Here is a 15,978-nt window from a genome sequence, read left to right as displayed (position 1 = left end):
TGTGCTAATATCACAACCCCAGGATTAGAACAGTGCGAACACATACAGACACACACGTCACAGCCGAACACACACACAGACCTGTCGCTGACACAATGGGAAGGTGATCTTTAAGCCGTTTGATATGTGTGCTAATTACGCAAACTGAATCTCCATGCTTGTGCCATGAATGTCTGAATTGTACGTACTGTCTGAAGATCAGCTATTGTTGGTAAGCAACACTGTTTATGTATATATTGAGCTTGAATGTGTCTCTCTTCTCTAGGAGCCTCTGTTGAGACACCTTCTCCAGGTCCTGGCTCCGGCTTCTTGTCGGCACAAACCGCAACGTTGCCTCCTGCCTCAGTCCTGCCCAAGGACGCACGCTCTCTGGTCAACATGCTGTCCAAGGTGGACATGACTCCTGCGGACCTCCTCAACGCTCTGGCCAAAGCCCGCGGTCAAGGCAGTGGAGTACAGGGTGAGATGTTCACACATGTCATCTCTGTCTTTGATTGTTTCAAGAGCATTCAACAGATAATATGTGCTTTTTTTCTTCTTTGTTTTTTTAGCCTATAATTACAGCAACAAAAGTTCGGAAACTTATCTTTGGTCTATTATTTCTCCACTTTTATAATACCAATTGGTATTGTACTTCCAATCATCATTTTAATCGTTGATTAGTCACCTTTACAACGATGTATAGATTGTAAATATGAGGCCTTTGCGAAATGAGCAACACAGCTAAACGTGTGCAATGACAAGTGCTTGGTATTCAACCCTTGCTTTGAGTTGCTTAGTGGATTGGATGATTGCATTCTCCCACAGTAATAAGGGACACAGCTCTCGCTTTGGGTGTACACTACAGAGATTGGATGGCCCTCAACAAGGTCCCCCACACCCCATACTCCCGCAGCACCTCCCACAGAACCTCCCGGGGGACCCGGTCATATGCCTTCTCCAAATCCACAAAACACATGTAGACCGGATATGAATACTCCCAGGCCTTCTCCAGGATCCCTGCAAGAGTATAGATCTGGTCAGTAGTTCCACGGCCAGGACGGAATCCACATTGCCGATAGTCGAACCTCAGATTCAGGAGGAGCAATGTGGATAAAATACAATACCAATTGGTATTATTAAAGTGGAGACAGTCACATAATGGACCAAAGTTAAGTTTCCGAACTTTTGTTGCCGAGTTTATGTTGCATGTGCAAGGGGAAGGGATTTAACTTGGTGAGGTTGGCGCATTGTAACAACAACATAAACAAATAAAACATTTACTTGTTTAAAATGCAATACAGCCTTAATAAAAACTATACAGTTTTGGAACTAGTAAGTTACTATGTCTGTAGTTTGTGAACAAGGCTAAAATGTACACGCTCACAATGCTTTCCCGCCAGGTGTTGTTACCTTGTAGATAAGCTATTTTCACAATAAATTAAACAAACTTCATCGGAGAGCGCAATCGGAATCATTTATTACATGAAGAAAAAATAATTGATCCCTTTCCTCCTTCTCAGCCAATCACAAGTCGAGTCCTTACCAGCCCATCCTAGGGAAAACAATATGATGGCATCCAGGTGATCTAAAAAGGTCTCTGTTCTTACTCAGGGCTTTTTCATAGTTATGCTCCTGTCTTTGTTATAAAGAGTTGCTTGATTCTCCATCTGCCCAGAGAATAACTGTTGGATGCATTGGAACCACTTCAAAATCAGTCGATTCTACCACAATTGACAAAATAAGAATATGGTAAAGCAGTTAGAATGTTTTCTTTCTCCCCTTTTCCCTGTAATCTTTATCTCTCTGTAACCATTTCCCTCTGTCTCTTGTCGTTGTCCCACAGGTCTCAGCTCCTTCCTTACCAATTCAGTTGGAACTGTATCTTCTGACTCATCCAGTACAGGCAAGCCTCCTCCATCCCTCTCCTCTACTCTTGCATCAGCAGTCTCCAACAGTGGCCTGTCTCTCCCTTCCACCACACCTGTTCCCTCTCCACCCATCTCCGCTGCGATGTACAGTCCCCTAAGAGCGACCCTCCAGGAAGCTGCCACCCAGGCACCAGCCCCCCATGTGCCTGCCCATCAGACAGCAGCCCAACCAGCAGCACCAGGCCCCTTTGCACCGGTCTCCCATGCACCAGGCCGCCAGCCGTCCGTCCCCCATGTACCAGCCCCCCAGACATCGGTCCAGCAGGCAGCACCTTTCCTGACCTCAAGTGCAGCTTCTGCTCTGCCATCCCGTGCACCAGCCCCCCTTGTGCCTGTCCCCCAGGCACCAGCGCACCAAGCGCCAGTCCACCAGGTACCTGTCCCCCGTGCACCAGTCTCCCATGCGTCTGTCTCCCATGCGCCAGTCTCCCATGCGCCAGTCTCCCATGCGCCAGCCCCCCAAATACCAGCCCCCCAAACACCAGTCCCCCAGGCGCCAGTCCCCCAGGCACCAGCCCCCCAAACACCAGTCCCCCAGGCACCAGCCCCCCGTGTACCAGTCCCTCGTGCACCAGCCCCCCATGTGCTAGCCTCCAAGGCACCAGCGCCCAAGGCAGCACCTATCCTGACCTCAGCTTCTGCTCTGGTCTCGGCTCTGCACAGAGACATGGATCTCTTGGCCGAACCGGAACCAGAACCAGAACCAGAACTGGAACCCTCACAGAGCCTGGATTCCAAAATCCACAGCTTCCTGCATGGGAATCCTGGTTTCAGTTTTAGCCTGGGCTTTGCCTCTGATGACCCCTCCCTGGGAGGCAGCCCGGTAATTGGCACAGACACTCGGGACGGGACCCCGGTGAGGGATGAAGGAGGGGGCACCCCTACTCAAGACGAGATCATGGACAAGCCAGCTGTGGATGCGTTTGAGTCCAGCACCAAGCAGCCGTCCACCGTGGACGCAGCTGCAAAAACAACAGAGGGCAAGTTGTCTCCCTCAATCTACCAGTCTAGTGCCTGGCAGGACTCCGCCAATCCACAAAAACACGTTCACACACAGCCAGGGGCGGCTCAAAATGGGCAAGGCTACCAACCATACCCATATGGTACCCAGGAGGGGGCGGAGCATGGAACGGCAGCACCTGTTGAATGCTACCAGCAGATTGCAGGACAGGCGGTGGGCCCAACACTAGGCGAGCGAGCCCCCATCAATACAAGCGGTAATGAGAGAGGGGTGGGCATGGGAGGTTGGTACAGTGGCATATACCCTGATGGAAGCGTCCTGCCCCCTGGTGGCTGTAGTGTGGCAACCCCAGGAGGAAGCAATGAACACCAGGCATCACACCTGTACCCTTACCAAGCAGACCAAACTCAGGAGCCCCAGGGTTCAGCCTCCCAGCAGGGCTTGTTCAAAGGCATCCTCCCCCCTCTCCCCAACTTACCGCCTCCTCCAGGTGGCTTGGAGGCTCTACCCACCATGGCTGGCACTGGCAGTGAGATGGTTCCTCCACAGCGACAAGAGGTGCCCAACGCAGAAGTCAAGGAGGACACGGGGGTTAGAACAGACAGTGTAATTGGTAGGATGGTGATCCACGACCATCAGCATAAATCGATGTTCCACACAGACGATCCCCCGTATCATGTTGACGTTCACCGTCACCCTGATGGAATTCGTCACCCTGACGACATTCACCGCCACCCTGACGGAATTCACCGTCACCCTGATGGAATTCGCCACCCTGACGACATTCACCGCCACCCTGATGAAATTCACCGTCACCCTGATGGAATTCACCACCCTGACGACATTCACCGCCACGTTGACGGAATGCACCGTCACCCTGATGGAATTCGCCACCCTGACGACATTCACCGCCACCCTGATGAAATTCACCGTCACCCTGATGGAATTCACCGTCACCCTGATGGAATTCGCCACCCTGACAACATTCACGGCCACCCTGACATCTTCCAGCCTCGCCTAGATGACTTGCGGTACCAGGAAGATCAGAGACGCTTCCATGACGACCTTCGGCGGGGTGATGTCCTGCTCCCCCCTGATCCTCGCCGACTCCTTGACGAGCCTTTCTATGGTCCAGAGGATCCATACTACGGACCTGAGCCGCACTTTGGCCCTGACGCCTATCAACGCAGCCCCTCTCCCCCCCTCTATGCTCATGGGAGAATGCCGCCACCACCACCTCATCATGAAATGCGTCATCCCGGCCCGTGGCCCCGTCACCGCCCCCCTCACCCTCCACATCGTCCTCCTCACCCTCGCGGAATACTGCGTGGAGGTCCACGACCCCTTCTCCAGCCGTTCCATGGGCCAGATCCACGGCTACAGGGCAAACGTCCTCCGAGAGGAGGTGCACCCGGTGGCCCGATGTTCCCCCAAAAAAGACCCTACCTACCCCCACGTTTTTGACTTGACCAGTTGCCACACCCGCTTCAAACAGGTCCCTCTTGTCATGGTGACAGAGGTGAGACTTTTCTCTACATCTGATGAATTGGCCTTGAGACAGGGAGATGTATGGCCAGCACTTAGATGTGAAATGGAGAGGATGGAAGGGGGGGGGGAGAGAGAGACTTCAAGTGGACTTAAAATCAGCACGGCTCAGAGCAGTGAGTTGTGCACGAGAGTCATGGAGCATTCGGAAGAAGAGTTTTTAACAGTGGGGCTCAGAGCAGTCAGTTGTGCGTGAGAACTTCATGGAGCAGTTGGAAGAAGAGTTTTCAACTTGAACGTCCTTGTGAAGAGCACCAAACAAGAAGCTAAGAAGAAAATGCCACAGATGTAAATGAAAACGGCTTCTGAGAAGATTGTCAAGCTGAAGTTTGAAGACCGAAGATAAAAGGAAATAAGAGGTGGATATATACATACATACATATATAATATACATATATACAGTATATAATTCACTTTCTTTCTTTTTTTTTCTTCGTTTGTTCTAATATAAACCGTTGCTTTATCTAGAACCTAGAATTCTGACTCCCTTTGATATAGCTTCGTGTGCATGATGAGCCGTTGTGCATGCAGATGCGTGAGTATTCTGGGAGTAGAAGATGACGGCAGTTTTCAGTTCAATGCGAATATATTTATTTCATGGGAGGGGATCAACAAATGAATGTAGGTGATGCAATGATTTTGCTGTTCGCTTTTCAGTAAGAAGTTGTAGCCCCCACTTCCTCTCTCTCTTCCATATCGTAATCCTTAATTTTGGTAAAACGACAGCGTGTTAAAATACACTTTGAGGACGTGAAAAGTATATCGGTGTATAGAGTTTTATGTTCTTTCCACGTTTTATGTTCTTTGACTTTGATTGTTATTTGTGAAACTATGCTTCCTTCGCCCACTGCGTTAGTCCTTCGCCAACGAGTTTCACGTCTCGTTTAGTTGTTTGTAGAAATGCTAGCACAAGTCTAGTTAAAGGGAGACAAATAAGTCCTTTGGAGAGAGCTTTTTCTTCTTTTTAAATCGACTCAGAAGAAAGGAGGTCCATTTTCTGCACTGGATGAAGACTCTCGCCTTCACCTTCATTTTACTTGTTTTGTCTAATAAAAACCTAATTTTGAAACCTGTTGTTTTGCTTTGCTCTACTCTGTGATGGTGTCACACTCCTGCCTGAAACCATCACCCATCACCCCACAAAACTTTCAATATGCATGCATATCCTAAAATTATGTCCTGTACGTACTTAGCCAAAAGATAAAAGATTTAAATTAGGCTAATTGGGCCATTTTGAATGACTATTTAAAGATTTACTAATCTTTAAAAGGATTTCATCTAGTTTATGAGCATTAGGAAGCTGGTGGGAAATGTTATCTTGCAGAGCAAATGTTGAATCAGATTTGTATATTCCCTGTAGGGTTCATAACTGTTGAGTGCTACCAAAATAGGCTATAATTCACAAAAGACTGAAGTAATGTTTAACATAAAGGAGAATAGCTATATGTCACTTTGTTTTCTAACCTTTAATGCAAAATTTAAATAACTTGGTGGTGATCTCTGGGACTGCACGACTAGCATTTCATACCAATTTACTACCATGATTGACTTGACAAAGCTTTATTGATATTTAGCTGCACTTGTTTTCTTAAAATGTTGACCCTAACAAGCTTTCTCAGAAACCAGTGACCCTTTGTCAAATCCGAGCCAAATAAAGACCTGCTGATGGTGAATGCCCATTATATTGTAAGCATATTCTCCAGAGTTTATTTAATAACCAGTAATGTAGTTTGACAGGCAGTCTCGGTAGATCTCTCCTCGGTAATTCTGACTTTGACGGGAAGTAAAGATGAGTTAAAGCAAGGTTATGATATCCTGGTGAAATATTCAGGCACTAGCCTGCCTCAACTTGAAATATTATAGTCATTTTGCTCAATTGATTTTTTTCATTGATTAAATACTAATGTCAGAATCGATCTAACTCATACCTCGCCTATAGGATTTTAAAAATATTTTTAAGATACTTGATGGAAAATTACATCAACATTTCTGTAAAATCATATCAATTTTTAGGGGATAGGATATTTGTGTTTTAGAAAAGTACCCAGAGTAAAAAAGATTGCTTAGAGCAGTATAGTCTTAATAACCTATACAGTTAATAAACTTTACTGTGTGAGTAAAAATTGTAACCTCGTCATTTTCCAAATTCAAATATGTGAACTTGACAAAACAAGGATAATTTGAAACTGAGACATAAGATTTGCATGACAAAGTAGGCCTATGTTTAAAAAAATATATGTTGAATTACCCTAAACATCATAGCTTACTAGTGCAATTACACTTTGGGGGGCTGTTGGGTAAAATGTTCTGTAGCAGATCTAGGAAGAAATTATACTTTTTTTTTTTTTTTAAGAGAAAAGAAAACCAATTAAACTGACCAAACAAAGTATTAGGCTTCAAAAATAAGGAAAAAAGGCTAAGTCTAACTTATTGAAATCCATTTGCTATAGCCTAGTCCCCATTCTCCCAATCAATAATTTGAATTAGAACTAGTTTTATTTCTCATCTCTTTACCAACTCAACTAAAACAAAAAAGTGGCCTCCTGTACGATGAAAGTTAATACAGATATTCCTCGTTACTAGGCTTGTACGATCTTTTAGATTACAATCCTCGAGTAGCGTGTCCGTCAAAACGTCTTTAGTTTATAGTGTAACCAGGGGATGATTCGTGACGTGCAAGTGAATATACAAATTCAGGTCTGTTAATTCATTTCAGCCAGTCGACACCAGATGTCAGTAAAGCGTCTATCACTGTGTTGTTGACTTGCAGTATAGCCTACGCTCGTCGTCGTCGGTCAAATGCAAGCTACAGTCTGAAGCTAAACATCCCGTTGGATCATGATGATAGAGGAGATTTGGTAATGGCCTACTAACTACGCGACGCGTAGTACGCGTCCAAAGTTTTCAGGGTAGGCTAAATTACGGGTTAGTGTTTGCTCATCCCCAGGCCTTCATTCGCGGTTGCCCATCTATAGAAAGCAAGAGATTAAGCATTATATAGCCTTATACACGTAGACTTGCAGGTCGTCCGGTTCATTGTCCAAAATTGTGTGTATGCGTGCCCGCGCGCGCGCGCGTGTAGGCCTATAGATACGAGATATATATGTTATCAATATTACTGTACACGTACATATAGGAGACTACGTGCGTTTATACACACGCACATCGTCTCATTTATAGGAAATGGGGAATTTGTCAATGTTGATGGGAAGTTCAAGTTTTGGAAAAACTGATCACTTTATGTACCTCGCCCTGACGCCCTCCCATAGTATTTCATCATCTCTCTTCCCCTTTCCTCTTCCTACTCCCCACCCCCACCACCTGTCTCCTGTAGGACTCCAGAGCTACACCTTGATGTCTCTCTAATGTGGTGCCAGCAGCTTCTGAGACGAGATGTAAGAAGGAAGGTCTCCTAGTAGAGATGGAGCTTGTGAACAGAGGAGGAGTATTGTGTCCTCCCCATGGTAACGACCCCGCAAGCTCTACACAGCTCTGCTTTTCACTCTGCCATTTAAGAAATAGAGACATTCTCTGCAAGAAAATGGCAGCATTTGATTTCAATGTTGAGATTGATTTGTGTGTGTGTGTGTGTGTGTGTGTGTGTGTGTGTGTGTGTGTGTGTGTGTGTGTGTGTGTGTGTGTGTGTGTGTGTGTGTGTGTGTGTGTGTGTGTGTGTGTGTGTGTGTGTGTGTGTGTGTGTGTGTGTGTGTGTGTGTGTGTGTGTGTGTGTGTGTGCAGGACTGAACAGAAGACCTTGACAAGAGCCACAGGAGAGTGGAGTGGATGAGTGAGACTGGCCTGTGAGTGAGTGACAGTGTAAGTACAGCCCAAGATGATAGAACATTGATCTATGCCTCTCTCTGAGTCTCTGTCTCTCTTTCACACCAGAGGTGCATGCATTAAATGGCATATGTGTGCTTCAGAAAACATTGTTGTTGTTTTGTTCATAGAATGTGTTCACGTCATGTGCAATAAAGTATTACCTTGTATATTTTTAAAAATACTGTTTTTGTCCTTATTTGTTTTTGTGCCTCGACAGTCTGGCATCTTTGTGATTGTTGTTCGTGCATATTCTCATGCATTGTTTGATCCAGTGGAAAGTGTATGATTTAGCTGTTGCAGCCATTACGCACCAAGTCTAATTATTCCCTGCATTTATTGTTCTTTCTTGGTAGATTAATGAGTTTCTCTGAGATTCCGATTCTGTTATTTCCATGCAGGGGGGAAATTCAGTCATTGCAGCAAAGCTACATAAATGTGGGTGTCCACAGAAGAGGGATTGCAGTATCATCAATACATCTAATCCAGGGGTGCCCACACTTTGGACTTGAGAGCTACTTTTAAAATGACCAGCTCAACATGATCTATTCTATACCCACCCTGAATAAAATAAATAAATAAATAAAAACTGAGGGCGGTTTGGAATAGTGGCGCTAAGACAAACACACTTAGAAAGTGAAATAGTGGGAAAAAAGCCTTCCTCCAATTCTGTATAGACATCCCAATAAAAACCTGGCTTAAAATACTGGACTCTGTGATAGAACCAATTTCCCTCTATGGTTGTGAGATCTGGGCACCATTAGCAAACCATGACCTTGAAAAATGGGATAAACACCAAACTGAGACCCTACACACAGAATTCTGCAAATCCATTCTCCGTACCCAGCGAAAAACACCAAATAATGCATGCAGGGCAGAATTAGGACGATACCCACTCGTAATCAAAATAAAAAAGAGAGCACTTAAGTTCTACAACCACCTAAAAGAAAGCGACCTAGATGCACTCCATAACAAGGCACTCACACACAGCGAAACTCTAGAGAGATGCCCCCTCAGCCAGCTGGCCCTGGAACTCCGGACACAAACAGCCACGAGATAGAAAACCCATTGGACTAAACCAAATTATAAAACAGCAAAAGGAAAACTACCTGACACATTGGAAAGAAGCAACACAAAAGCAGAGTAAACTAGAATGCTATCTGGCCCTAAACAGAGAATACGCAGTGGCAGAATACCTGAGCACTGTGACCGACCCAAAACAAAGAAAAATCCTAACTAGGTACAGACTCAGTGAACACAGTCTTGCGATCGAGAAAGGCCGTCATAGGCAGACCTGTATCCCGAGAGAAGACAGACTATGCACCCACTGCACACAAAATGAAGTGGAAACCGAGCTACACTTCCTAACCATCTGTCCATTGTACCAAGACATCAGAGACACATACTTCCCACAGATTACAACCACACACGGAGATTTTGAAAACATGACCAATGACAAAAAACTCCCATATCTGCTGGGCGAAGTACAACAATGTGCAAACACAGCAGCAAGATTCGTGAGTTGCTGTGATAGGAGAAGGATATCAAACGGAACACAACCACCCTAAAGACTAATCATTGTGTATATTCCTGCACTATACCTGCATCCAGTGATCTTGGTACAATATAGAAATTGATCTATTGAAGATTCTGACGTTCAAATGTACATATTTTTTGTTTTGATTGTATTGTTGTATTGTGCTTTCTGCTTTGGCAATGTAAACGTATGTTTTCTCATGCCAATAAAGCCCTTTGAATTGAATTGAATTGTATGGAAGTGGTAGGTTTTCGGGTTCTTTATAGTGCTATACTGACTCTGGAAAACAAAGCATTTCCATACATTTAGAAGCCGTGAAGGGCGCCGACAGGCCCTTCTTGTCAATCAATCAAGTCACCTTCAGTGGCAGATTATTTTGGGGCATGTCATGTGATCTACCTGCACAGCCTTTGTGATCAACTGGTAGATCACGATCTCCCTTTTGGGCACCCCTGATCTAATGGAACAGTATGAATCAGTGCTACTGATGAGTGTCTACACCTAGCTCTGGTCCATAGCTCTAATGCTGTTGCATTTAGACTAGAGCTATGTTACCGATGACTTCTGGGGCTCGCATAAATGCAGACCATGCAGCCTCTCGTCTTTAGCGTAAATAAAAATAACGTTTTTGCTTCTCACCAATACAAAGGTGGGTTGTCATTAGAAAGCCTACTTTCCTTAGTGGAAGCACTCTGAGACCACTACACGTATAAAAGGTACTTTTTGGCAAAAAAAAATACTTTTAGTTACTCCACTGCGCCCTCTACCGATATTGCCAAGAGAAAACCCTCATAGAGAATATTTTTCCTCCGGTGAAAAAAAATCCCTTTCTGGCCAAAAAGTACCTTTTTTATACGTGTGGTGGGGGGCTCAGAGTCCACTAAGGAAAGTAGGCTTTCTAATGACACAATCCCTCTTTGTATTGGTGAGAAGCAAAAACGTTATTTTTATTTGCGCTAAAGACGAGAGGCTGGTCTGCATTTATGTGAGCCCCGGAAGTCATCGGTAACATAGCTCTAAATGAAACTGCACTAGAGCTATGGACCAGAGCTAGTACTACACCCAAGTAATAGGCCTGTTGTATAACAGCAGTGCAGGATCATTCCATATTCTGTGTGAAATCCTTTGTGACATGTCACTTTAATGTAGGCACAGTAGTTCAGTACACTATACTTTGTAAGATTATACCCAGGCTGGAATCACTCTTAAATCCCTGCAGGGACCATTCATTGGAGTAGATTGGGGTTGAAGTGTCGAAGGGCGGATATAGGATTTAGGGACAAATGACAGATGGTTAGGTCTCACCATTCGAGGCAAAGCCGAGAAGTCATCTGGGTACAGCAGGGTGAAACACACACGCACACACACAACAGGGATTGAGGTCTAAAACTAGGCTATATTATATAAATGCAGGCCCTTTGCAGGAGGAGTGTGTTGTAATAAGTGATGAAATGAGTGTGTAACATTATATTCATTGTGTGAGTATGTGTGTGTGTGTGTGTGTGTGTGTGTGTGTGTGTGTATAACTAACAGACACATCGACCGACCCAGCTGCGAATCGTGACTGAATCATCCCCTAGTTTTTTAAGTCTGCGCATGTCGGGTGTGTGCCGTCATGTGGGCTCATTGTTTACATCATGCCCGAGTCCAGCTTGGATTTCATCTCGTTGTGGGCGTGTGTGCCCCGTATACGTACGATTACGCATTTGTGAACAAACTGGGGTAAAAAAATAAATATTTGTTCCCCCTGAAAACGTGATTTTTCATGAGAGGCTGGGAACGTACGTGGCAGTCACGACTCACGACGTCTACCCATTTCAGCACCGCGGCCAGCTCCTCCTGCGAGAACAAAAGATGGATTTGCATCCCTTCATGTCAGGGACCATCTGCCTTGTGCACGACCAACGTTGAAAGCATAAAAGCAGGACCATATATACGCGAAAGCTAACATCTGTTGCCCTGCTACACATTTATAGGCGAATCTATTTTGTGCTAGTAGGCTATATATAATGTCATAATACTATTCTGTTATATTCTATCCTATACCCCCCCCCCCACACACACATACACACACACACACCCCCCTCACTCTTTTATGGCAGTAAAATAACTTAAAATTAAAAGATGATTCATGTATCCTTGAATTTTAGCTCATGTTATGTTAATTTAAGATTGACTTGCGTGTTTAGGGTAGCCTACAGGGTTATTACTAGTACGCATCACAAATGCATATAAATATATGTATCTAGTGTCTTTTTACAAACGTTATTTATTTTATTTTATTCGGTATTTATTTAGTCACCCTTTGAGCTTGGTTTGAGGTATTTTAGCGACGGTCCCCGCCGTTGGACATCACGGCTTGTACAACCCAAGGGAGGATGGAAGTGAGATCGACAGGGGAGGGAGACACCGGCTTACGACGTCAAAGGAGGAGTAGCTACCCACACACGCGCACGCACACACACACACTCACTCACTCACACACACACACAAACGCACACACAGACACACTCACGCTCACACACGCAGACAGAGAGAGGGAGGGAGGGAGACAAGAAGCAAAACCGGGAGCAAGCGACAGCCCCGTTCTATATGTAATCTATTGTGAGGAATTACAATTATAACACTTCACGCCCTTTTAAATCTGGCGAAAATTGTTTTTCTATTTCGAGATTTATTTATTTCAGTTGGGGCTGGTGTCTGGTGTAAACAGTCGTATAGCGGAGGACAAGGGCTCTGTCAACAAAGACCAGAAAAAACAAGAGGAAAATCAAGATAAACACGCTCATGCCGGATAAAGGACCGTCGCTGGATTTGTTAGTTGCGTTGCTATAGGAGGTAGGTGGTCGTACAACTTGTTATTCTAATATTATTCACAGACACATCTATGGAATATTTTTGTTAATATAGTCGCAAAATTAAGCGAGGAAAGACGAGAGAGCCAGGAAATTACAATATTTACAGATTAGCCTACATTATTTCGTCATTGAGAAACCAGGTTTATTTTATTATTATTTTTGTCAAATGTGAAATAATAATCGGGCCATTGTTTTTGTCAACCTATCTTGACAAAGAGACCGCAGGGGTCGGTGTGTTGACACGCTGTCACATCGCTGTGTATTTCACTATGATCAGCCCCAAACGCACGAAGGGCGCCACAACAAAGGATTCTGTTTGACTTAGCCAATGTTTATTTATTGCGTTGAACAGTAACCTATTTTTTTTTTACCAAGATGCTCCCCAAATTGAGAGAAAACCTTATATGCCATCCCTACAGCTATGAATTATGATTATTGATTGCAAACAGTGACATGCCAAGATCATTACACATGCGAGATCACGATTTTATGGCCATAGCCTACGACTAAATCATCCAATATGTATTTTTTGTACCTTTCCAGATTTATTATGGGAGTCTGGCCTATACAATTTGTTTAAATGTTTAGAAGCTGATAAATTAATTATTTCAATCTTGTTTTCATTTAAATTCAATGTTCTCTTCCATTTGGATCATCTAAATATCACAATTGTGAAGCATGCTACTACATTCTATTAGGTTTGATATTGCACAGCAAAATCCTGAATGTTCATTTAATTCAGAGAGTGTATATACAAATGGAACCAAATGGACCCCTTATACGGAGTCCCATTTCTATGCCATGCAAGTTCTGTATTTGACAGTATGTGCTGTTCTTCTGAACATGGAATGACATCTGTCTTGCTGGCCTTGTCGTCCACAGTGTGAAAGCTTCTGTTCTGCCGCCCTCTCACTGCCTGAGGATTTGGATCCTGTCCGATCCACCTGACTGCTTCCACTGTCACTCCCCCCCCCCTTCACCTGCAAGACTCTCAATGAAGGAGGCAGACGCAATCAAGCTCTTCATCGGGCAGATCCCCCGAAACCTGGAGGAGAAGGACCTCAAGCCCATATTTGAACAGTTTGGGAAGATCTATGAGTTGACCGTCATAAAGGACAAATACACAGGGATGCACAAAGGTACGAGAGAGAGAGACGAGGTCTTCAGATGACATCTGTAGACTCTTAGTTTCAGGGTTGTGAAAGCGTATAGCTTATCTGTAGATTTAACCCTCTCAAAATACTTTGAGTCAGATGTTTCAGGTTGGAGCCTATATGGTGCACAAAAGATGAGTGTGGCCTTAAACCCCTAGTTTGACATCATTTATTCCCATGTGGAATAAGTCTACGTTTCAGGCCCTAGCTACACACAGTGAAATCCTCAATGTTCATTTGTGTGCATGTGTGCGTGCGTGTGTGTGCGTACGTGTAAAAATGGACCATTTTACCCTCAGCGTTTTAAATGAATATTGAGGATTTTGTTGTAGGATCAGTGCAGTGACCCAGGTTAGATTATGGCACAGGGAATGTCATTACAGCTGCTCATCTGATAGCAGGAGGGGGAAAAAGAACTCTCTCCCAGAGTCAACATACACTATCAATCATTTGTGTGGCACACGGAGCAAGTGGAATCACTCCATTAACACTTATAACACCTATTCTACATACATTTCCATATTCATGTTTCCCTGAGCCCTAAAGGTTAATGAAGGCCTTTGCTGTTATGTGAGATTGCTTGCTATTAGTATTATCGTTTGCTAAGATCGTTTCCATATGGCATTAGAACTCAGAATCAGAGAAATGGAATTAATTGGCAAGTGTAAATATAAAGTAGTTTTAAGTACAATGAATGAATGTACAGGGATTCCTTTCGGCGACTCCCCGTACTGCTTAGATTCCACCAGAAAGCTATTAATCAAAATGCTATTTGTTTATTTTACTATTAATTTGACCAAAACACATTTTCACATCATTGTAGGAAAGATTGTTCAGAGATTTTCAAAAAATAGTGACGATAGCAGATCTACAAGCTCACAAAGCATCATGACATACTTCAAGTTTGTAGATTGGCTATTTTCACCATGCAACGCATACTGTACAATGAAGTATGAAAGAGGGATCTTTTTTAAATATACAAAATATATATAAATACTAAATATTAACTGAAAAAAGTAGTGTGCCAATCCGAATGAGACAAGACGAGAACTCCTCTAGCGTGCTGTATAAACTGACAATAAAACCAAGTGGAAGTGCTTTTGGTCTTCCTGGACACTTCAGGCCACTGGCCTTTACCATGAAGCCGCAGTAAGCGTCCCTCACATAATCTGTTTACACGTGGCATATGCGGCTGACATTTCAAACATGACATGTTCAGTAAAAATTCGCTGACCTCCATTTAGCGCACATACACTGAGCTGCTAGCTGCCTCTCTCCCCCCTGTCTGCAGGATGTGCCTTCCTGACATACTGCGCACGAGAGTCTGCCCTAAAGGCCCAGAATGCATTGCACGAGCAGAAGACGCTACCAGGGGTGAGTGTCGTCATTGTCGTCTTCCTGACTTAACCGGCGATTCTCAAGAGCTCACGTGTGTGTGTGTGTGTGTGTGTGTGTGTGTGTGTGTGTGTGTGTGTGTGTGTGTGTGTGTGTGTGTGTGTGTGTGCGTGTGCGTGTGCGTGTGCGCGACTGTGCATGGAAAACAACGCTAAAAAAAGAGAATGCGATTAGTGACATTATTACGCCTCCCTGCACACTGCACACATATCTAGACACGGAGTGACACAGGAGGACAAATACAGCACACACACATACACATACACAGCACAGTCCTGAACATGCAGTGACACAGGGCACACATATGAAGACACATCATTACATGAGAGACACACAGGACATGCACAGACACACACACACACACACACACACACACACATACACAGCACAGTCCTGAACATGCAGTGACACAGGGCACACACATGAAGACAAATCATTACATGAGAGACACACATGAAGACATGCAGCAACACAGGACATGCACAGTCACACACACACACACACACACACACACACACACACACACACACACACACACACACACACACACACAAGTCGTACACATAGTCCTACACATAAATATGGAGACATGCAGTGACACAGGACACTCACAAACACACATATGTAGATCTGCATGTGACAAACGTGCGTGCGTGCGTGTGTGTGCGCACACACACACACACACACACACACACACACACACACACACACACACACACACAAATATGAAGACACGCAGTGATACAGGGAACGTAAGTGACTTTGACATGCAGGCCTGACTTCCCCTTTAGCTGATGGG

At 44.4% G+C, this 15,978-nt stretch overlaps 2 protein-coding genes across 3 annotated transcripts in view; both read left to right on the top strand.

Moving 5' to 3' along the window:
* rprd2a (regulation of nuclear pre-mRNA domain containing 2a) overlaps positions 1-8,411 on the top strand; it is a 31,623-nt gene extending 23,212 nt beyond the window's left edge. Inside the window, exons 9-12 of one of the 2 annotated variants that reach the window (XR_013791667.1) lie at positions 266-460; positions 1,826-4,775; positions 7,751-7,880; positions 8,155-8,411. Coding sequence is in view for 1 of the 2 variants with exons in the window: in XM_079521887.1 (XP_079378013.1) it covers positions 266-460; positions 1,826-4,335 (2,705 nt within the window). In the remaining variant the exon portion in view is untranslated. Of the gene's footprint in view, positions 1-265; positions 461-1,825; positions 5,486-7,750; positions 7,881-8,154 lie in introns of those variants that run through there. The other variant, XM_079521887.1, reaches the window with a different exon arrangement.
* Positions 8,412-12,346: 3,935 nt separating this feature from the next.
* Positions 12,347-15,978, top strand: part of celf3a (cugbp, Elav-like family member 3a) — a 30,884-nt gene continuing 27,252 nt past the window's right edge. Inside the window, exons 1-3 of the mRNA XM_079523418.1 lie at positions 12,347-12,610; positions 13,513-13,769; positions 15,076-15,158. Coding sequence (XP_079379544.1) covers positions 13,625-13,769; positions 15,076-15,158 — 228 coding nt within the window. The 5' untranslated portion in view covers positions 12,347-12,610; positions 13,513-13,624. The remainder of the gene's footprint in view (positions 12,611-13,512; positions 13,770-15,075; positions 15,159-15,978) is intronic.

This window comes from Electrona antarctica, assembly GCF_951216825.1.
Source record: "Electrona antarctica genome assembly, chromosome: 15".
Taxonomy (NCBI): Eukaryota; Metazoa; Chordata; class Actinopteri; order Myctophiformes; family Myctophidae; genus Electrona; species Electrona antarctica.
The sequence above is the reverse complement of the archived record's forward strand: the minus strand, read 5'-3'. Positions and strand labels throughout refer to the sequence as shown.